Genomic DNA, 23,194 nt, shown 5'->3' on the forward strand with positions numbered 1-23,194 from the left:
TATATACACAAGTATATATACATATTATGTGTATAAGCATAAATATAAATACATATGTAAGTCCCTATTTCCCTGAACTTGTCATTTTTTCACCGAGTCCGTCATATTTTGTGGTGCAACGTCTGGCAACCCTGTACTGCCAATATAAGGCTCTCAATGCGGTAGCGTGGCGCAAGTGTGAGCCAGTCGTTATGGAAGCATCAGCAGACACAACCACCATCACTATTTCGCCATGCACACTCGCAGGCAGAATAGCTCTCGTCACAGGTAACATTGTATGCACTTCATGTACAGCAGCTTGTCTTCATCTGTTGAATGAAGTGATGTTAATTCGTTTTTGTTACTTCTTCAAGGCACTGGAGAGGGATGCCTTCATGTGGTGGCACTGATATAACCGTTCGGCTGAATAGCCTGGATATACAAACGTCCCTCAGCTGTATCCTTATCCCTCCGAAGTAGAATGGTGGTCTGTCTGAGAAGGACAAATTCAGCCTTCAGTCCACCAGATTCCCGTTACAGATAAACCTGGGGCTACAATATTTACTACTACTGCTGCTGCTGCCTCAAAATGATTATTTTTAATATGGGAGAGCCAAAATATAGTGATGGGTAATAAAAGTTACATCATACTTCACCATGTCGAAAAATATTCTAAACTTAATGTCTGTAAGTAGCGAGAATATAAGGAAAAGATACGTTATCGGTGTGTACGAAGAAATTCTTCTGGCTTAACCAGCATCATATTTGGGTAAGAGAATTTAACAAATGCCTTGTGCTGGAACTGGTGTAAAATTTATGGTAAGTTCTTCAGTACGAAAAGTCTTCCCTTAAGTGAATAAAATCGTCCATCAGCAGCAAGAATAGTGTCCAAAAACGCCAGCGGATGTAAAGGGTTAATGACTAATTTTTTCATTTACATACTTATTTTTGCAAGCAGTGTCAATATTTTATATTTTAATATTAATCCTTCACTATTATGGCGTATCAATAAATTTATTCTCGCCAACTCTAGATAGTTTAATGCATTTAGGAGAGGCCTTTTGACATGAATGAAGGCTTTATTTCAGACTTATAGTGCGAAAGACCTCGACTAAGAAATTCTTTTAGAAATACAAATAATTTGAAAAATGAGTAAAAAGTATGTTAGTGTAACACGTAAAATAAACTGGTAAGGAAGATGAGGCAGTGAGTGTTGTTGCCAGATCCAGATCTACAACTACCACTAAACATGCATTCACAAACAGCTAGATTCCAAGGAGGCCATGGCAGGATTTTAGGGTGGCTATAGCGGACTAGCGTAAGTAGTAAGTCAGTGTGTATGTGAAATCACACTTGAGTCCTTGCCATTTTCCATAACATATTTACGTGATTCTGCTTTCTCCACCCTTCTACACATAAAAAGTAAAAGCCGAAAGTTGCTGGACGTGGACCCAGATATTAGATGTGCGATGCCAGTGACTTAACCACGAACCAGTCGACTGACTGAAAGCAGTGCCATCCATCCCATTGGTATGTAACAAAATATGTATTCCGATTGATCGCTGTAAGATTTAAAATAATGGAGAACACCATAAGTTTTTTTCTTTTTTTTTATAAGGGACTTGCGAGAAAACTGAAGTGGGGCCACGAGGATGTTACGATCCCCAGAAGTGGGGAATGAAGTGAAAAAGTTTGAAAAACACTGAACAAGAATGACTGTAAATAATAAATAAATCCAGGAAATCTTTAAAGTGCCTACAATCACTGGAATATCGCTGACATTTTGTAGAAATGTCCTGTAGCTAGATTTCATTAATATCTGGATCTAGAATAAAAACGCATAATTGGCAACACCATTGGAGATCTCCGCAGCTGATGATAATACAGGCACTTCTCATTGCCGTATTTGCAAGCAGTGTTGCCAGATATACTCAGTCATATTTCCCTAGATCCACCCTTAATATTTCCCTTTTTGTCGTTAAATTTCTCTAGGTTGCTTTAATTTGCAAAAATTGTGATGATATACTAGTGCATGAATTTACAGAGTAGCAAAAAAGTCACAGCAGAGTACAGTACTTACAATTTAGTGTTTAGGGCCTTAGGTTTTGTAGCCTTTTTGCATCCTCTTAAGATGGCTAGGAAAAATCTTGAAACTGTTACATGAAGCAGGTTCGAAGGTTACTTTTGCATGAAGCAGCCCATTGAGAGTTGATGAGTGTAACTGGTTCCTTGTTTTTGTTTTCATTAAATTAATCTGAGAAAAAATACTCTCCACCACAGCACTTGCGTGAAGCAAACACATCAGTTTCATCATGAAACTTCCAACCGGGGGAAACAATGGTGAATTATCTCTTTCCTTCATGTTGTTTACTTTCATTCAGAACTTGCACATATTCATATCACTTTCCACACCCAAGTCCGTGTTGCGCAGCAAACGCCATTCAGTGTCAAGTCCATTTATACACCCCACAGGAACCAGGTTAGGAAAGTGAGATGCTAGGGGAACGACAGGCATAACAGTTTTCTTCAGGACGCTTTGAAGGTCCATGGCCTCAAGATTTTGCAGAACTGGGTCAGTTTAAATCTCTTCATTATTTGAGACTCTCCTTCATCATAGAAATCAAGGCATGTTATTCTGAAGTTGTGGACTAGCTGCCTGTGGTCAGGGTTGCCGTAAAGTGACACTGTTACTCGACCACCAAGGTACATTTCCTCCAGTGGGAGAAAGTTGGCTGGATCTCTGAAGCATACATTACATACTGTCAGTGCCTCTTAGGTAGTCTGGCTTGATGTAACATTCTAAGATGGTTGACAAATGTGACTCATTTGTAAATCATATTACTGATTTGTAAATCATATAACTGTATATATATATATATATATATATATATATATATATATATATATATATATAATATATATAGATAGATAGATAGATATATAGATAGATAGATAGAGAGAGAGAGAAAACTTCATGTCGATTTCCCTAGATTTTGACTAGTTTTTACTTTTCTTCCCGTTTCCGTCTGGGGTCAGTTTTTCCCTAGAAAATTGAAATTTCGCTAGACCTGGCAACACTGCTTGCAAGTTACCATGATGATTTATCGCCGGTTGCCTGAGTGGCTTACCCTAGGGCAGACGATTCAAGGGCTCGTATTCTCGTCGGTTGAGGAAGCTCCTTAACATTTTCTCCAAAGCGATTTATTTTGTTTATTACACCTCACTGTCCTCTTCTGTTTCATATAAATCCTTGCAATATCGCCATACTACCCATCAATAACGCACAAATAGATATTAATCATCCATATTCAGAAATAAATCGTAAAAGGAGGTGGTGTTAGGAATCTTCCTTAGGCGACGAGAATACGGGCCAAGATCAGTCGGCGTACAGATAATATACAAGTCTCTTACCAGGTTGACGAATGAAGAAGTGAAGGAACGTTGTGGGGTGGATGTGGATGTGGTTGAGAAGATTAGAAGAAATACACTGAGGTGGTTTGGACATGTGGAGAGAATGGAGAATGAAAGACTGACTAAGAGGGTGTATGTAGGTGAGGTGGAGGGAGGGAGAGGGAGGGGTAGACCGAGGATGAGGTGGAGGGATGGAGTTGAGAGGTATATGAGGGAGGGGGAGTGAGTTGGGGGAAGGTAGTCAAATGGTGGGTGACAGAGCGACTTGGAGGCGTTTTCTCTGTGGCCACACTTTGCGGGATTAGGGCGTCGGGCTATAGATAGATAGATAGACTCTTACCAGCCACTGCATGACAAGTTGTTTGAGTCTATTCTTGGTGCTGCCACACGATTGCATTCCACCTGGGAAAGCGCCTTAACACTGAAGGAGTTAATGAATGATATAGCAGACCCTCCGAATCGAAAACTCTTTCGTCAACTCAGTACAATAATGAGACACCCATAATATAAGAAATTCCTTACTCGGACTGAAGGTGCTAATGATAAAGTCCGTTTGATATTTAGTATAGCTACCGCCAGACGATTTAATATTGCTTCGGGTGATTGAAGGTGATGGATATTCAAACAATGTGCTGATAGGCCCTAGTCTTCTGTTTCCTTGTAGCTGACATTATTTATTGTACAAACTGTTAGATAATTGTATGATGAAAATACCAACACAAGAAGTAAATAATCAGGTGAGAAAGTAGCTTACCAATTAGTGTCTTCAGTTACATGCACTGTTCTATAGAGTATGAGAAATTGTTCAACAGAATTATATATCTTGAGAGTAACATTGAAAACTAAACAATAATATACCAAAGACAACTAATAATTAGTTAACGTCTTCATATAAATATAATGTTCGTATATTACATGTGACTCATGTATATATATATTATATGATGGAAAATATTTCGTATTGAAAATAGCTGAAATTTTTCAATGTTTTAATCTCAAGCTTAAAATTAGTTAAAAAAAACAATAGGAATAAAAATAGCAACATTCAAACACGTTTCCCATGCTTCCAAAAAGCACTTTTTAGCCTGCCTCTTGAATATGGCGTCAGGTACATCTCTGCTTGTGGTCCAACAAAGATCTACAAAAAGTGGTGAATTCCAATTTCTTTTATATATATGTATATATATATATATATATATATATATATATATATATATATATATATATATATATATATATGTATATAATTGCCCCGTTATCGCTTGTGTGGGAGTGGGCTGTCTTTTGCCGTTACTGTGGCTCACCTCAGGGCTAATTCTCCCATAAGCCGACAATTTGTCCTATTCATTATCCCCATATATATATATATATATATATGTATATATATATATATATATATATATATATATATATATATTTATATATATATATATATATATATATATATATATATATATATATATATGCTTTCCTTTACAATATCATTGCATTTGCTATATTACATATATGCCATGCGGCCATATCATATGGCCTGTGTCAATATTGCCGGCTATTTTTAGCCTGACACTGGTGTCCCAGTATTTCGCAATAATGGCTTGTACAGATATGCTAAACTGCTGCTTTTTCATGTCCTTTACAGTGATTGAGGAACACCGACATAATTATTGTGCATGCTATTGTTTGAAAAACACAATGGAGTGGTAAAACTATGAAGGGTGGGGTAGGGGGTAGGGGGTAATGGGGAGGGGAGAAAGAGGGGGGATGATGGGAGCGGGCGAGGAAGGTCATGGGAGGGGCGGGAAGGAATGAGGGAGGGAGGGGTGAGCGTGCATAGAAAACTGAAGTCGCCCTGCCTGGAAGGGTAACTTTTTTCAGTTTTGATGGGCTATAGCTCATGAACCAGTTGGTCTAAAATGCTCTGGTTTGCGGCATAAGGTGTGTAAATTCAAGCTCTAAACCTTGGGCATGAATTTTTTTACTTCTGTAAGAGCTGAAAAATCGGGTCCATATACTGTACTGGTTTTCATGGAAGCTCGATCAATCGAATTGCGTATCCTAGCGGTTAAGCTGTTGCTGTTTTTCCTTCATTTCCTCCATGAAAGCATCTACCTGTCCTTGCATCCTCAGTTGTAATTCTCTCTGTTGCTTCTGTAATGCCTCTTGAAGCTGTTCATTTTATTCTTTTTGTTCTTCACTTTGTGTCTCTAATTGTTCACTCTGTGCCTGCAGTGTTTTGATTTCTTTCGGTCCTTCATTTTGGGCCTTTAACTGCACACTTTGTGCATGCAACAGTTTCATGATTGCAGCCAATGACACCTCGTCCTGCCCAGCCTGGCTTCTCGTCTGTACACCTTCTGCCTCCATGTCAAAGGTTTGACTCACTGCAGCACTTTATGACCCACACTCCTGACACCACTGTTACACTGCCACATGTTCCAACAGCAGTAGAGTAGTATAAGAAGCTCCAACAGCAATATATCAGTATAGGGAGGACATTGCCCTGTGAGTTGTTCTTCTTATAGGTAGCCTTTCAGTGAACAACAACACAGCAGCACAGGCACTGAAAATAAACATTGGCTTCTAAAGTTCACTGTCTTTAATTTCCAGATAATTACACTTAATGCTTGCCATCTACACTTCACTGTTTTCACAAGCACCAAAGAAATACAAACTTCACTAACTGCACTGACACTTAATGCTTCCCAGCAATGCTTCACTATTTTCACAAGTTCCGAAGATATACAGAGTTCACTAACTGCACTGCACTGACACTGAACCACATCAACCTGAACTGAAAACTGACTAAAACTGCTCCAGTGTCTTTCCCACCCTTTTATAAGCTCCCTATTTACTAGAATCATTTACTGCTCCACAGTTCTCGTGCATTCTCAAGGGAGCAACTGTTACAACCATTACCAAATTGGAGACATCCAAAACATGCCAGAGATTACATACAGTGCATAACACTCAGCTGCATAATTTAAGTCACATAAATAAAACATTACAGAGAAAAGGAGCACAAAAATTATTGTATACCGCACAAAATACTTCCACTCACAAATACAGGCTATCTGGCACTGCGATGCATACCGGAACCACGAGAAACATCGGGAATTCTCCAGCACTACTTAAATAGAGAACCCTGCTTCTTAACAATATATTCTGAAGTATTTCATTCATTACCAAGGGACTCTCCTAAGCTAAAGAAATCGTCTGGAAGCAGTAGCAATGAACTCAAAACAACGTCCCCTATATGAAGTGGTTGATGTTTTAGTCATCATGGCAGAGTTCTCAGTATCACTTGGCCCGGTAAGATGCCATGGCCAGGAGGAAACAGAGGGGTTCGGCCACCATTGTACATTACTGTCCATTACTTCACGTTATTGCACTAGCTTTATGTCATAGTTCTGTACAGTATTCGCAGGCATTTACAACAGACGCCAACATCTCTCTCTCTCTCTCTCTCTCTCTCTCTCTCTCTCTCTCTCTCTCTCATATACAGATTACAGTGGTAAATCATTCCACTAATCCAAAGTTCACGCTGCCCCTTCCTCCCTCCCTAGTGCACACACACACACACACACACACACACACACACACACACACACACACACACACACACACACAGACTGGCCTTGTGCCAGTCATGCAGGGTTGCCTGGTTTTCCTTTTAAGGACAGCGTCCTTTTGGAAACCTGCCTGTCTTTTTATTTTCTTAAGAAAATGGACAGTGTAAACCTGTCCTTTTTATTCGCCTTCTACTGTTTACAAATCGACAGTAGATAGTTTAGTATATATTTATGTAGCCAGTGTTGACATGCTGAACTAGCTACTCGTACTAGACGCATCAGAGTGTAGCCATGAATGGCATGTGCAATTAACAGAGTGACGGAGTTGACAAAGTGAGAGAGGCGGGAGTAGAAGGTTGTTCAAGGCATGTTAGGAGGGCATGTTTTCCGCAGGACCTGTTAAGCCATACGATCTGGGGACAAAGGTGTATGATGTCCTCTGTCCCATGCTGGGGAAGTGCAGCTCAACTTATACTTTTAAAACAGGTTATTGCCACTTTTATCTACTGTCTAATTATAATACCTTATACATTCTTCCTCATTTTACAACTTATGTAAATATATTTGCTGAAAGTGTGTGGCAAGACCTACCACCCCCTTTTCTTGTATACTGTACCTGCTTTGCATAATTTTACAGCTAAACCTACCAACCAGCCAATAAACCAACTAGTCATCAACATTCTCTCTCTCTCTCTCTCTCTCTCTCTCTCTCTCTCTCTCTCTCTCATACTGTACATACAGTATCTATATTTATCTGTTTACATCTATCCATCTGTTTATATCTATGTCTATCTATATTCATCTGTCTATCTATCTATCTATCCATCTATCTGTATATATATATATTTATATATATACACAAGTATATATACATATTATGTGTATAAGCATAAATATAAATACATATGTAAGTCCCTATTTCCCTGAACTTGTCATTTTTTCACCGAGTCCGTCATATTTTGTGGTGCAACGTCTGGCAACCCTGTACTGCCAATATAAGGCTCTCAATGCGGTAGCGTGGCGCAAGTGTGAGCCAGTCGTTATGGAAGCATCAGCAGACACAACCACCATCACTACTTCGCCATGCACACTCGCAGGCAGAATAGCTCTCGTCACAGGTAACATTGTATGCACTTCATGTACAGCAGCTTGTCTTCATCTGTTGAATGAAGTGATGTTAATTCGTTTTTGTTACTTCTTCAAGGCACTGGAGAGGGATGCCTTCATGTGGTGGCACTGATATAACCGTTCGGCTGAATAGCCTGGATATACAAACGTCCCTCAGCTGTATCCTTATCCCTCCGAAGTAGAATGGTGGTCTGTCTGAGAAGGACAAATTCAGCCTTCAGTCCACCAGATTCCCGTTACAGATAAACCTGGGGCTACAATATTTACTACTACTGCTGCTGCTGCCTCAAAATGATTATTTTTAATATGGGAGAGCCAAAATATAGTGATGGGTAATAAAAGTTACATCATACTTCACCATGTCGAAAAATATTCTAAACTTAATGTCTGTAAGTAGCGAGAATATAAGGAAAAGATACGTTATCGGTGTGTACGAAGAAATTCTTCTGGCTTAACCAGCATCATATTTGGGTAAGAGAATTTAACAAATGCCTTGTGCTGGAACTGGTGTAAAATTTATGGTAAGTTCTTCAGTACGAAAAGTCTTCCCTTAAGTGAATAAAATCGTCCATCAGCAGCAAGAATAGTGTCCAAAAACGCCAGCGGATGTAAAGGGTTAATGACTAATTTTTTCATTTACATACTTATTTTTGCAAGCAGTGTCAATATTTTATATTTTAATATTAATCCTTCACTATTATGGCGTATCAATAAATTTATTCTCGCCAACTCTAGATAGTTTAATGCATTTAGGAGAGGCCTTTTGACATGAATGAAGGCTTTATTTCAGACTTATAGTGCGAAAGACCTCGACTAAGAAATTCTTTTAGAAATACAAATAATTTGAAAAATGAGTAAAAAGTATGTTAGTGTAACACGTAAAATAAACTGGTAAGGAAGATGAGGCAGTGAGTGTTGTTGCCAGATCCAGATCTACAACTACCACTAAACATGCATTCACAAACAGCTAGATTCCAAGGAGGCCATGGCAGGATTTTAGGGTGGCTATAGCGGACTAGCGTAAGTAGTAAGTCAGTGTGTATGTGAAATCACACTTGAGTCCTTGCCATTTTCCATAACATATTTACGTGATTCTGCTTTCTCCACCCTTCTACACATAAAAAGTAAAAGCCGAAAGTTGCTGGACGTGGACCCAGATATTAGATGTGCGATGCCAGTGACTTAACCACGAACCAGTCGACTGACTGAAAGCAGTGCCATCCATCCCATTGGTATGTAACAAAATATGTATTCCGATTGATCGCTGTAAGATTTAAAATAATGGAGAACACCATAAGTTTTTTTCTTTTTTTTATAAGGGGCTTGCGAGAAAACTGAAGTGGGGCCACGAGGATGTTACGATCCCCAGAAGTGGGGAATGAAGTGAAAAAGTTTGAAAAACACTGAACAAGAATGACTGTAAATAATAAATAAATCCAGGAAATCTTTAAAGTGCCTACAATCACTGGAATATCGCTGACATTTTGTAGAAATGTCCTGTAGCTAGATTTCATTAATATCTGGATCTAGAATAAAAACGCATAATTGGCAACACCATTGGAGATCTCCGCAGCTGATGATAATACAGGCACTTCTCATTGCCGTATTTGCAAGCAGTGTTGCCAGATATACTCAGTCATATTTCCCTAGATCCACCCTTAATATTTCCCTTTTTGTCGTTAAATTTCTCTAGGTTGCTTTAATTTGCAAAAATTGTGATGATATACTAGTGCATGAATTTACAGAGTAGCAAAAAAGTCACAGCAGAGTACAGTACTTACAATTTAGTGTTTAGGGCCTTAGGTTTTGTAGCCTTTTTGCATCCTCTTAAGATGGCTAGGAAAAATCTTGAAACTGTTACATGAAGCAGGTTCGAAGGTTACTTTTGCATGAAGCAGCCCATTGAGAGTTGATGAGTGTAACTGGTTCCTTGTTTTTGTTTTCATTAAATTAATCTGAGAAAAAATACTCTCCACCACAGCACTTGCGTGAAGCAAACACATCAGTTTCATCATGAAACTTCCAACCGGGGGAAACAATGGTGAATTATCTCTTTCCTTCATGTTGTTTACTTTCATTCAGAACTTGCACATATTCATATCACTTTCCACACCCAAGTCCGTGTTGCGCAGCAAACGCCATTCAGTGTCAAGTCCATTTATACACCCCACAGGAACCAGGTTAGGAAAGTGAGATGCTAGGGGAACGACAGGCATAACAGTTTTCTTCAGGACGCTTTGAAGGTCCATGGCCTCAAGATTTTGCAGAACTGGGTCAGTTTAAATCTCTTCATTATTTGAGACTCTCCTTCATCATAGAAATCAAGGCATGTTATTCTGAAGTTGTGGACTAGCTGCCTGTGGTCAGGGTTGCCGTAAAGTGACACTGTTACTCGACCACCAAGGTACATTTCCTCCAGTGGGAGAAAGTTGGCTGGATCTCTGAAGCATACATTACATACTGTCAGTGCCTCTTAGGTAGTCTGGCTTGATGTAACATTCTAAGATGGTTGACAAATGTGACTCATTTATAAATCATATGACTCATTTGTAAATCATATGACTGTGTATATATATATATATATATATATATATATATATATATAGATAGATAGATATAGAGAGATAGATAGATAGATAGATAGATATATAGAGAGAAAAAACTTCATGTCGATTTCCCTAGATTTTTTACTAGTTTTTACTTTTCTTCCCTTTTCCCTCTGGGGTCAGTTTTTCTCTAGAAAAGGGAAATTTCCCTAGACCTGGCAACACTGCTTGCAAGTTACCATGATGATTTATCGCCGGTTGCCTGAGTGGCTTACCCTAGGGCAGACGATTCAAGGGCTCGTTTTCTCGTCGGTTGAGGAAGCTCCTTAACATTTTCTCCAAAGCGATTTATTTTGTTTATTACACCTCACTGTCCTCATCTCTTTTATATAAATCCTTCCAATATCGCCATACTACCCATCAATAACGCACAAATAGATATTAATCATCCATATTCAGAAATAAATCGTAAAAGGAGGTGGTGTTAGGAATCTTCCTTAGGCGACGAGAATACGGGCCAAGATCAGTCGGCGTACAGATAATATACAAGTCTCTTACCAGGTTGACGAATGAAGAAGTGAAGGAACGTTGTGGGGTGGATGTGGATGTGGTTGAGAAGATTAGAAGAAATACACTGAGGTGGTTTGGACATGTGGAGAGAATGGAGAATGAAAGACTGACTAAGAGGGTGTATGTAGGTGAGGTGGAGGGAGGGAGAGGGAGGGGTAGACCGAGGATGAGGTGGAGGGATGGAGTTGAGAGGTATATGAGGGAGGGGGGAGTGAGTTGGGGGAAGGTAGTCAAATGGTGGGTGACAGAGCGACTTGGAGGCGTTTTCTCTGTGGCCACACTTTGCGGGATTAGGGCGTCGGGCTATAGATAGATAGATAGACTCTTACCAGCCACTGCATGACAAGTTGTTTGAGTCTATTCTTGGTGCTGCCACACGATTGCATTCCACCTGGGAAAGCGCCTTAACACTGAAGGAGTTAATGAATGATATAGCAGACCCTCCGAATCGAAAACTCTTTCGTCAACTCAGTACAATAATGAGACACCCATAATATAAGAAATTCCTTACTCGGACTGAAGGTGCTAATGATAAAGTCCGTTTGATATTTAGTATAGCTACCGCCAGACGATTTAATATTGCTTCGGGTGATTGAAGGTGATGGATATTCAAACAATGTGCTGATAGGCCCTAGTCTTCTGTTTCCTTGTAGCTGACATTATTTATTGTACAAACTGTTAGATAATTGTATGATGAAAATACCAACACAAGAAGTAAATAATCAGGTGAGAAAGTAGCTTACCAATTAGTGTCTTCAGTTACATGCACTGTTCTATAGAGTATGAGAAATTGTTCAACAGAATTATATATCTTGAGAGTAACATTGAAAACTAAACAATAATATACCAAAGACAACTAATAATTAGTTAACGTCTTCATATAAATATAATGTTCGTATATTACATGTGACTCATGTATATATATATTATATGATGGAAAATATTTCGTATTGAAAATAGCTGAAATTTTTCAATGTTTTAATCTCAAGCTTAAAATTAGTTAAAAAAAACAATAGGAATAAAAATAGCAACATTCAAACACGTTTCCCATGCTTCCAAAAAGCACTTTTTAGCCTGCCTCTTGAATATGGCGTCAGGTACATCTCTGCTTGTGGTCCAACAAAGATCTACAAAAAGTGGTGAATTCCAATTTCTTTTATATATATATATATATATATATATATATATATATATATAATTGCCCCGTTATCGCTTGTGTGGGAGTGGGCTGTCTTTTGCCGTTACTGTGGCTCACCTCAGGGCTAATTCTCCCATGAGCCGACAATTTGTCCTATTCATTATCCCCATATATATATATATATATATATATGTATATATATATATATATATATATATATATATATATATATATATATATATATATATATATATATATATATATATATATGCTTTCCTTTACAATATCATTGCATTTGCTATATTACATATATGCCATGCGGCCATATCATATGGCCTGTGTCAATATTGCCGGCTATTTTTAGCCTGACACTGGTGTCCCAGTATTTCGCAATAATGGCTTGTACAGATATGCTAAACTGCTGCTTTTTCATGTCCTTTACAGTGATTGAGGAACACCGACATAATTATTGTGCATGCTATTGTTTGAAAAACACAATGGAGTGGTAAAACTATGAAGGGTGGGGTAGGGGGTAGGGGGTAATGGGGAGGGGAGAAAGAGGGGGGATGATGGGAGCGGGCGAGGAAGGTCATGGGAGGGGCGGGAAGGAATGAGGGAGGGAGGGGTGAGCGTGCATAGAAAACTGAAGTCGCCCTGCCTGGAAGGGTAACTTTTTTCAGTTTTGATGGGCTATAGCTCATGAACCAGTTGGTCTAAAATGCTCTGGTTTGCGGCATAAGGTGTGTAAATTCAAGCTCTAAACCTTGGGCATGAATTTTTTTACTTCTGTAAGAGCTGAAAAATCGGGTCCATATACTGTACTGGTTTTCATGGAAGCTCGATCAATCGAATTGCGTATCCTAGCGGTTAAGCTGTTGCTGTTTTTCCTTCATTTCCTCCATGAAAGCATCTACCTGTCCTTGCATCCTCAGTTGTAATTCTCTCTGTTGCTTCTGTAATGCCTCTTGAAGCTGTTCATTTTATTCTTTTTGTTCTTCACTTTGTGTCTCTAATTGTTCACTCTGTGCCTGCAGTGTTTTGATTTCTTTCGGTCCTTCATTTTGGGCCTTTAACTGCACACTTTGTGCATGCAACAGTTTCATGATTGCAGCCAATGACACCTCGTCCTGCCCAGCCTGGCTTCTCGTCTGTACACCTTCTGCCTCCATGTCAAAGGTTTGACTCACTGCAGCACTTTATGATCCACACTCCTGACACCACTGTTACACTGCCACATGTTCCAACAGCAGTAGATTAGTATAAGAAGCTCCAACAGCAGTATATCAGTATAGGAAGGACATTGCCCAGTGAGTTGTTCTTCCTATAGGCAGCCTTTCAGTGTACAACAACACAGCAGCACAGGCACTGAAAATAAACATTGGCTTCTAAAGTTCACTGTCTTTAATTTCCAGATAATTACACTTAATGCTTGCCATCTACACTTCACTGTTTTCACAAGCACCAAAGAAATACAAACTTCACTAACTGCACTGACACTTAATGCTTCCCAGCAATACTTCACTATTTTCACAAGTACCGAAGATATACAGAGTTCACTAACTGCACTGCACTGACACTGAACCACATCAACCTGAACTGAAAATTGACTAAAACTGCTCCAGTGTCTTTCCCACCCTTTTATAAGCTCCCTATTTACTAGAATCATTTACTACTCCACAGTTCTCCTGCTTTCTCAAGGGAGCAACTGTTACAACCATTACGAAATTGGAGACATCCAAAACATGCCAGAGATTACATACAGTGCATAACACTCAGCTGCATAATTTAAGTCACATAAATAAAACATTAAAGAGAAAAGGAGCACAAAAATTATTGTATACCGCACAAAATACTTCCACTCACAAATACAGGCTATCTGGCACTGCGATGCATAGCGGAACCACGAGAAACATCGGGAATTCTCCAGCACTACCTAAATAGAGAACCCTGCTTCTTAACAATATATTCTGAAGTATTTCATTCATTACCAAGGGACTCTCCTAAGCTAAAGAAATCGTCTGGAAGCAGTAGCAATGAACTCAAAACAACGTCCCCTATATGAAGTGGTTGATGTTTTAGTCATCATGGCAGAGTTCTCAGTATCACTTGGCCCTGTAAGATGCCATGGCCAGGAGGAAACAGAGGGGTTCGGCCACCATTGTACATTACTGTCCATTACTTCACATTATTGCACTAGCTTTATGTCATAGTTCTGTACAGTATTCGCAGGCATTTACAACAGACGCCAACATCTCTCTCTCTCTCTCTCTCTCTCTCTCTCTCTCATATACAGATTACAGTGGTAAATCATTCCACTAATCCAAAGTTCACGCTGCCCCTTCCTCCCTCCCTAGTGCACACACACACACACACACACACACACACACACACACACACACACACACACACACACACAGACTGGCCTTGTGCCAGTCATGCAGGGTTGCCTGGTTTTCCTTTTAAGGACAGCGTCCTTTTGGAAACCTGCCTGTCTTTTTATTTTCTTAAGAAAATGGACAGTGTAAACCTGTCCTTTTTATTCGCCTTCTACTGTTTACAAATCGACAGTAGATAGTTTAGTATATATTTATGTAGCCAGTGTTGACATGCTGAACTAGCTACTCGTACTAGACGCATCAGAGTGTAGCCATGAATGGCATGTGCAATTAACAGAGTGACGGAGTTGACAAAGTGAGAGAGGCGGGAGTGGAAGGTTGTTGAAGGCATGTTAGGAGGGCATGTTTTCCGCAGGACCTGTTAAGCCATACGATCTGGGGACAAAGGTGTATGATGTCCTCTGTCCCATGCTGGGGAAGTGCAGCTCAACTTATACTTTTAAAACAGGTTATTGCCACTTTTATCTACTGTCTAATTATAATACCTTATACATTCTTCCTCATTTTACAACTTATGTAAATATATTTGCTGAAAGTGTGTGGCAAGACCTACCACCCCCTTTTCTTGTATACTGTACCTGCTTTGCATAATTTTACAGCTAAACCTACCAACCAGCCAATAAACCAACTAGTCATCAACATTCTCTCTCTCTCTCTCTCTCTCTCTCTCTCTCTCTCTCTCTCTCTCATACTGTACATACAGTATCTATATTTATCTGTTTACATCTATCCATCTGTTTATATCTATGTCTATCTATATTCATCTGTCTATCTATCTATCTATCCATCTATCTGTATATATATATTTATATATATAAACAAGTATATATACATATTATGTGTATAAGCATAAATATAAATACATATGTAAGTCCTCATTTCACTGAACTTGTCATTTTTTTCACCGAGTCCGTCATATTTTATGGTGCAACGTCTGGCAACCCTGTACTGCCAATATAAGGCTCTCAATGCGGTAGCGTGGCGCAAGTGTGAGCCAGTCGTTGTGGAAGCATCAGCAGACACAACCACCATCACTACTTCGGGATGCACACTCGCAGGCAGAATAGCTCTCGTCACAGGTAACATTGTATGCACTTCATGTACAGCAACTTGTCTTCATCTGTTAAATGAAGTGATGTTAATTCATTTTTGATACTTCTTCAAGGCACTGGAGAGGGATGCCTTTATGTGGTGGCACTGATATAACCGTTCGGCTGAATAGCCTGGATATACAAACGTCCCTCAGCTGTATCCTTATCCCTCCGGAGTAGAATGGTGGTCTGTCTGAGAAGGACAAATTCAGCCTTCAGTCCACCAGATTCCCGTTACAGATAAACCTGGGGCTACAAGATTTACTACTACTGCTGCTGCTGCCTCAAAATGATTATTTTTAATATGGGAGAGCCAATATATAGTGATGGGTAATGAAAGTTACATCATACTTCACCATGTCGAAAAATATTCTAAACTTAATGTCTGTAAGTAACGAGAATATAAGGAAAAGATACGTTATCGGTGTGTACGAAGAAATTCTTCTGGCTTAACCAGCATCATATTTGGGTAAGAGAATTTAACAAATGCCTTGTGCTGGAACTGGTGTAAAATTTATGGTAAGTTCTTCAGTACGAAAAGTCTTCCCTTAAGTGAATAAAATCGTCCATCAGCAGCAAGAATAGTGTCCAAAAACGCCAGCGGATATAAAGGGTTAATGACTGATTTTTTCATTTACATACTTATTTTTGCAAGCAGTGTCAATATTTTATATTTTAATATTAATCCTTCACTATTATGGCGTATCAATAAATTTATTCTCGCCAACTCTAGATAGTTTAATGCATTTAGGAGAGGCCTTTTGACATGAATGAAGGCTTTATTTCAGACTTATAGTGCGAAAGACCTCGACTAAGAAATTCTTTTAGAAATACAAATAAACTGAAAAATGAGTAAAAAGTATGTTAGTGTAACACGTAAAATAAACTGGTAAGGAAGATGAGGCAGTGAGTGGTGTTGCCAGATCCAGAGCTACAACTACCACTAAACATGCATTCACAAACAGCTAGATTCCAAGGAGGCCATGGCAGGATTTTAGGGTGGCTATAGCGGACTAGCGTAAGTAGTAAGTCAGTGTGTATGTGAAATCACACTTGAGTCCTTGCCATTTTCCATAACATATTTACGTGATTCTGCTTTCTCCACCCTTCTACACATAAAAAGTAAAAGCCGAAAGTTGCTGGAGGTGGACCCAGATATTAGATGTGCGATGCCAGTGACTGAACCACGAACCAGTCGACTGACTGAAAGCAGTGCCATCCATCCCATTGGTATGTAACAAAATATACATTCCGATTGATCGCTGTAAGATTTAAAATAATGGAGAACACAATAAGTTTTTTTCTTTTTTTTTATAAGGGGCTTGCGAGAAAACTGAAGTGGGGCCACGAGGATGTTACGATCCCCAGAAGTGGGGAATGAAGTGAAAAAGTTTGAAAAACACTGAACAAGAATGACTGTAAATAATAAATAAATCCAGGAAATCTTTAAAGTGCCTACAATCACTGGAATATCGCTGACATTTTGTAGAAATGTCCTGTAGCTAGATTTCATTAATATCTGGATCTAGAATAAAAACGCATAATTGGCAACACCATTGGAGATCTCCGCAGCTGATGATAATACAGGCACTTCTCATTGCCGTATTTACAAGCAGTGTTGCCAGATATACTCAGTCATATTTCCCTAGATCCACCCTCAATATTTCCCTTTTTGTCGTTAAATTTCTCTAGGTTGCTTTAATTTGCAAAAATTGTGATGATATACTAGTGCAGATGGGAGACGTGGAAGGTGTGTGTAAGATATTTACAGAAGAAATATGTGCAGCATGTGATGTGGTGTGTGGAAGGAAGAGAAGGCGGAGGGGGGTGCAAGGAACAGCGTGGTGGACTGAAGAGGTGAAACAGGCTGTGGCACAAAAGAAGAAAGCATACAATGAATGGGTGAGAAATCGGGGCGTGGAAGAAGTTCAGAGGCAGAAGAGAGAGTTATATGTGGAAAGGAAGAGAGAGGTGAAAAGATTAGTAAGAGAGAGTAAGAAGAGAGTGGATGAGGAATTTGGAAGGAATTTGAGTGTAAAGTGGAGGGACTGTAAGAAAATGTTCTGGAGAGAAGTGAAAAGAGTAAGACAGGGTGGAAGTGAAGTTAGCAGGGGAGTGAAAGATAAAAATGGTAGATTACTAGTGGAGAAGGGAGAAAAAGTGAGCAGATGGAGAGAACACTTTAAGGAATTGTTGAACGTAGAGGATGGAAGTAATGCGAGTATAAGTGGGTGGGGAATGGCTGGGAGAAGGAGGGAGGTGAGAAGACAGGAAGAAATCAGTAGGATAGAAGTTGTGGAAGCAATGAAGAAAGTTAAATCGGGGAAAGCCCCAGGAATTGATGGAGTGTGTGGTGAAATGCTGAAGCATGGGGGAGAGATAGTAGTAGAATTGATGTGGAAGATGTGCAGATTGGCCTGGGAGGAAGGTAGAGTCCCGGAGGATTGGAAGTCAGGTATAATTATTCCCTTGTACAAAGGAAAAGGGGAAAAAGAAGTGTGTGGTAATCATAGGGGCATTTGTCTTCTTAGTACAATAGGAAAAGTGTATGGTAGGATATTTATAGACAGAGTTAGAGAAAGAACAGAGAAATTAGTTGGAGAAGAACAGGGAGGCTTTAGGAAGGGAAGAGGTTGTGTAGATCAGATATTCATTCTTAGATCTTTAGTGGAAAAGTTTCTAGAGAAGGGAAAGAAGTTGTATGCAGCTTTCATGGATTTGGAGAAAGCATATGACAGGGTGGATAGACAAGGATTGTGGAAAGTGTTAAGAATATATGGAGTAGATGGGAAGATGTTGAATGCTGTGAAGAGTATGTACGATGGTGCGAAGGCTGCAGTGCGTGTGGATGGTGAACTAAGTGAATTTTTCTCTTTGAAAGTTGGTTTGAAACAGGGATGTGTCATGTCTCCATGGTTGTTCAATCTGTACATGGATGGGGTAATAAAAGAGGTACAAGGTAGGATAGTGGATGTTGGAGTGGCCCTGGTGAGAGAGGATAGTGTTTGGAAACTCCCTGTACTGTTGTTTGCAGATGATACTGTGTTGTTGAGTGAAGACGAAGGGGAGCTGCAAGGCTTGGTGGATGAGTTTGAGAGAGTGTGTAAGAAACGGAACCTAAAGGAGAATGTAGGGAAGAGTAAAGTGATGGTCTTTGAGAGAGGTGAAGTTAGTGAATGTACAGCGAGGTTAGATGGTGAGGAATTGGAAAATGTGAGTACGTTTAAGTATTTGGGTAGTGTGATGAGTAAGGATGGAGGTTTGGAGGGTGAAGTGCTTGAAAGGGTACAGCATGGAAGAAAGGTTGCTGGTTCCTTGAAAGCAGTGATAAGAAACAGGGAAGTGAGCATGGAAGTGAAAAAGTTACTACATGACAGTATTGTGATACCAACTCTAACGTACGGAAGTGAAGCTTGGACATTGTTGGAAGGACACAAGTCAAGAGTGAGAGCAGTGGAAATGAGTTATTTAAGAGGAGCCTGTGGAGTCACGTGGAGAGACAGGCTGACGAATGAGGATATACAGGAGCGTTGTGGTGTGGATGTGGATGTGATAGGAAGCGTTATGAGGAACACACTGAGGTGGTTTGGCCACATGGAGAGGATGGAGGGTGAAAGACTGACGAAGAGAGTGTATGTGAGTGAGGTGGAGGGGGGAAGAGGGAGGGGGAGGCCGAGGATGAGATTGAGGGATGGGGTGGAGAGGTATAAGAGAGAGGGGGGTGTGAGTTGGGAGCAGGGCAGTGAAATGGCGGGGGACAGGGCGACTTGGAGGCGATTTGTTTGTGGCCACCCCAAACGGGATTGAGGCGTCTGGCAATAGATAGATAGATAGATGAATTTACAGAGTAGCAAAAAAGTCACAGCAGAGTACAGTACTTACAATTTAGGGCCTTCGGTTTTGTAGCCTTTTTGCATCCTCTTAAGATGGCTAGGAAAAATCTTGAAACTGTTACATGAAGCAGGTTCGAAGGTTACTTTTGCATGTAGCAGTCCATTGAGGGTTGATGAGTGTAACTGGTTCCTTGTTTTTGTTTTCATTAAATTGATCTGAGAAAAAAATACTCTCCACCACAGCACTTGCGTGAAGCAAACACATCAGTTTCATCATGAAACTTCCAAGCGGGGGAAACAATGGTGAATTATCTCTTTCCTTCATGTTGTTTACTTTCATTCAAAACTTGCACATATTCATATCACTTTCCACACCCAAGTCCGTGTTGCGCAGCAAACGCCATTCAGTGTCAAGTCCATTTATACACCCCACAGGAACCAGGTTAGGAAAGTGAGATGCTAGGGGAACGACAGACATAATAGCTTTCTTCAGGACACTTTGAAGGTCCATGGCCTCGAGATTTTGCAGAACTGGGTCAGTTTAAATCTCTTCATTATTTGAGACTCTCCTTCATCATAGAAATCAAGGCATCTTATTCTGAAGTTGTTGACTAGCTGCCTGTGGTCAGGGTTGCTGTAAAGTGACACTGTTACTCGACCACCAAGGTACATTTACTCCAGTGGGAGAAAGTTGGCTGGATCTCTGAAGCATACATTACATACTGTTAGTGCCTCTTAGGTAGTCTGGCTTGATGTAACATTCTAAGATGGTTGACAAATATGACTCATTTGTAAATCATATGACTCATTTGTAAATCATATGACTCATTTGTAAATCATATGAATATATATATATATATATATATATATAGAGAGAGAGAGAGAGAGAGAGAGAGAGAGAGAGAGAGAGAGCTATATATATATAGATTAGATAGATATAGATAGATAGATAGATATATAGATAGATAGATAGATAGAGAGAGAAAACTTCATGTCGATTTCCCTAGATTTTGACTAGTTTTTACTTTTCTTCTCTTTTTCCCTCTGGGGGTCAGTTTTTCCCTAGAAAAGGGAAATTTCCCTACACCTGGCAACACTGCTTACAAGTTACCATGATGATTTATCGCCGGTTGCCTGAGTGGCTTACCCTAGGGCAGACAATTCAAGGGCTCGTATTCTCGTCGGTTGAGGAAGCTCCTTAATATTTTCTCCAAAGCGATTTATTTTGTTTATTACACCTCACTGTCCTCTTCTGTTTTATATAAATCCTTCCAATATCGCCATACTACCCATCAATAACGCACAAATAGATATTAATCATCCATATTCAGAAATAAATCGTAAAAGGAGGTGGTGTTAGGAATCTTCCTTAGGCGACGAGAATACGGGCCAAGGTCAGTCGGCGTACAGATAATATACAAGTCTCTTACCAGGTTGACGAATGAAGAAGTGAAGGAACGTTGTGGGGTGGATGTGGATGTGGTTGAGAAAATTAGAAGAAATACACTGAGGTGGTTTGGACATGTGGAGAGAATGGAGAATGAAAGACTGACTAAGAGGGTGTATGTAGGTGAGGTGGAGGGAGGGAGAGGGAGGGGTAGACCGAGGATGAGATGGAGGGATGGAGTTGAGAGGTATATGAGGGAGGGGGGAGTGAGTTGGGGGGAAGGTACTCAAATGGTGGGTGACACAGCGACTTGGAGGCGTTTTCTCTGCGGCCACCCTTTGCGGGATTAGGGCGTCGGGCTATAGATAGATAGATAGACTCTTACCAGCCACTGCATGACAAGTTGTTTGAGTCTATTCTTGCTGCTGCCACACGATTGCATTCCACCTGGGAAAGCGCCTTAACACTGAAGGAGTTAATGAATGATATAGCAGACCCTCCGAATCGAAAACTCTTTCGTCAACTCAGTACAATAATGAGACACCCATAATATAACAAATTCCTTACTCGGACTGAAGGTGCTAATGATAAAGTCCGTTTGATATTTAGTATAGCTACCGCCAGACTATTTAATATTGCTTCGGGTGATTGAATGTGATGGATATTCAAACAATGTGCTGATAGGCCCTAGTCTTCTGTTTCCTTGTAGCTGACATTATTTATTGTACAAACTGTCAGATAATTGTATGATGAAAATACCAACACAAGAAGTAAATAATCAGGTGAGAAAGTAGCTTACCAATTAGTGTCTTTAGTTATATGCACTGTTCTGTAGAGTATGAGAAATTGTTCAACAAAATTATATATCTTGAGAGTAACATTGAAAACTAAACAATAATATACCAAAGAAAACTAATAATTAGTTAACGTCTTCATATAAATATAATGTTCGTATATTATATGTGACTCATGTATATATATATTATATGATGGAAAATATTTCGTATTGAAAATAGCTGAAATTTTTCAATGTTTTAATCCCAAACTCAAAATTAGTTAAAAAAACAATAGGAATAAAAATAGCAACATTCAAACACGTTTCCCATGCTTCCAAAAAGCATTTTTTAGCCTGCCTCTTGAATATGGCGTCAGGTGCATCTCTGCTTGTGGTCCAACAAAGATCTACAAAAAGTGGTGAATTCCAATTTCCTTTATATATATATATATATATATATATATATATATATATATATATATATATATATATATATATATATATATATATATATATATATATATATATATATATATATATATATATATATATATATATATATATATATATATATATATATATATATATATATATATATATATATATATATACATATATATATATATATAGAATATATTATATATATATATATATATATATATATATATATATATATATATATATATATATATATATATATATATATATATATATATATATATATATATATATATATATATATATATATATATATATATATATATATATATATATATATATATATATATATATATATATATATATATATATATATATATATATATATATATATATATATATATATATATATATATATATATATATATAATTCTAGACATGTCCTGGTGGAATCTTTCCCCGTGCTCGTCACTTACTATAACACAATTTTCTGGGAAAAAGTTGAGGTGCGAATGTGAGTGTATTTTTAAGGAGCTGCTGCAATCCAATTACCTGTATGCCTGCAACGTGTTTTCGATGAGATGCTGATAGTTTTCATCTCTCTTTGTTTCCCAAGAAGCCTTCAAGAACCAATCGGAAGTCTCCCCATGCTTGTTTTTGCACATCACTCAATATTTCATCAAATCTTTCATCTCTGAGAAGTCCTCATATTTATGGTCATACAAACACTCCTGCCTTTATTTTTCCCGCTCTGGGTGTTGTGAATTTCGTTTTTAGATGCCAGCGATCAGCACTAGTTTTATCCAAGGCTTTGACGAAAATCTTCGTTAATCCCAGCTTAATAAGCAAAGAGGGTAGAAGTATCTTATTAGGATCCAGTTGAGGAAGATTCAGTTCGTTTTCCTTTCCAGAATTCAAAGTATTGCAGGGTGG

The 23,194-nt window shown here is 38.9% G+C and overlaps 1 protein-coding gene across 1 annotated transcript in view; it reads left to right on the forward strand.

Moving 5' to 3' along the window:
* The first annotated feature begins 7,999 nt into the window (after positions 1-7,999).
* Positions 8,000-23,194, forward strand: part of LOC145394441 ((3R)-3-hydroxyacyl-CoA dehydrogenase-like) — a 57,081-nt gene continuing 41,886 nt past the window's right edge. Inside the window, exon 1 of the mRNA XM_080268303.1 lies at positions 8,000-8,077. Coding sequence (XP_080124429.1) covers positions 8,002-8,077 — 76 coding nt within the window. The 5' untranslated portion in view covers positions 8,000-8,001. The remainder of the gene's footprint in view (positions 8,078-23,194) is intronic.

This window comes from Coenobita brevimanus, chromosome 27 (assembly GCF_032717465.1).
Source record: "Coenobita brevimanus isolate Jiangsu-jjx chromosome 27, ASM3271746v2, whole genome shotgun sequence".
In the NCBI taxonomy this organism is placed as follows: domain Eukaryota; kingdom Metazoa; phylum Arthropoda; class Malacostraca; order Decapoda; family Coenobitidae; genus Coenobita; species Coenobita brevimanus.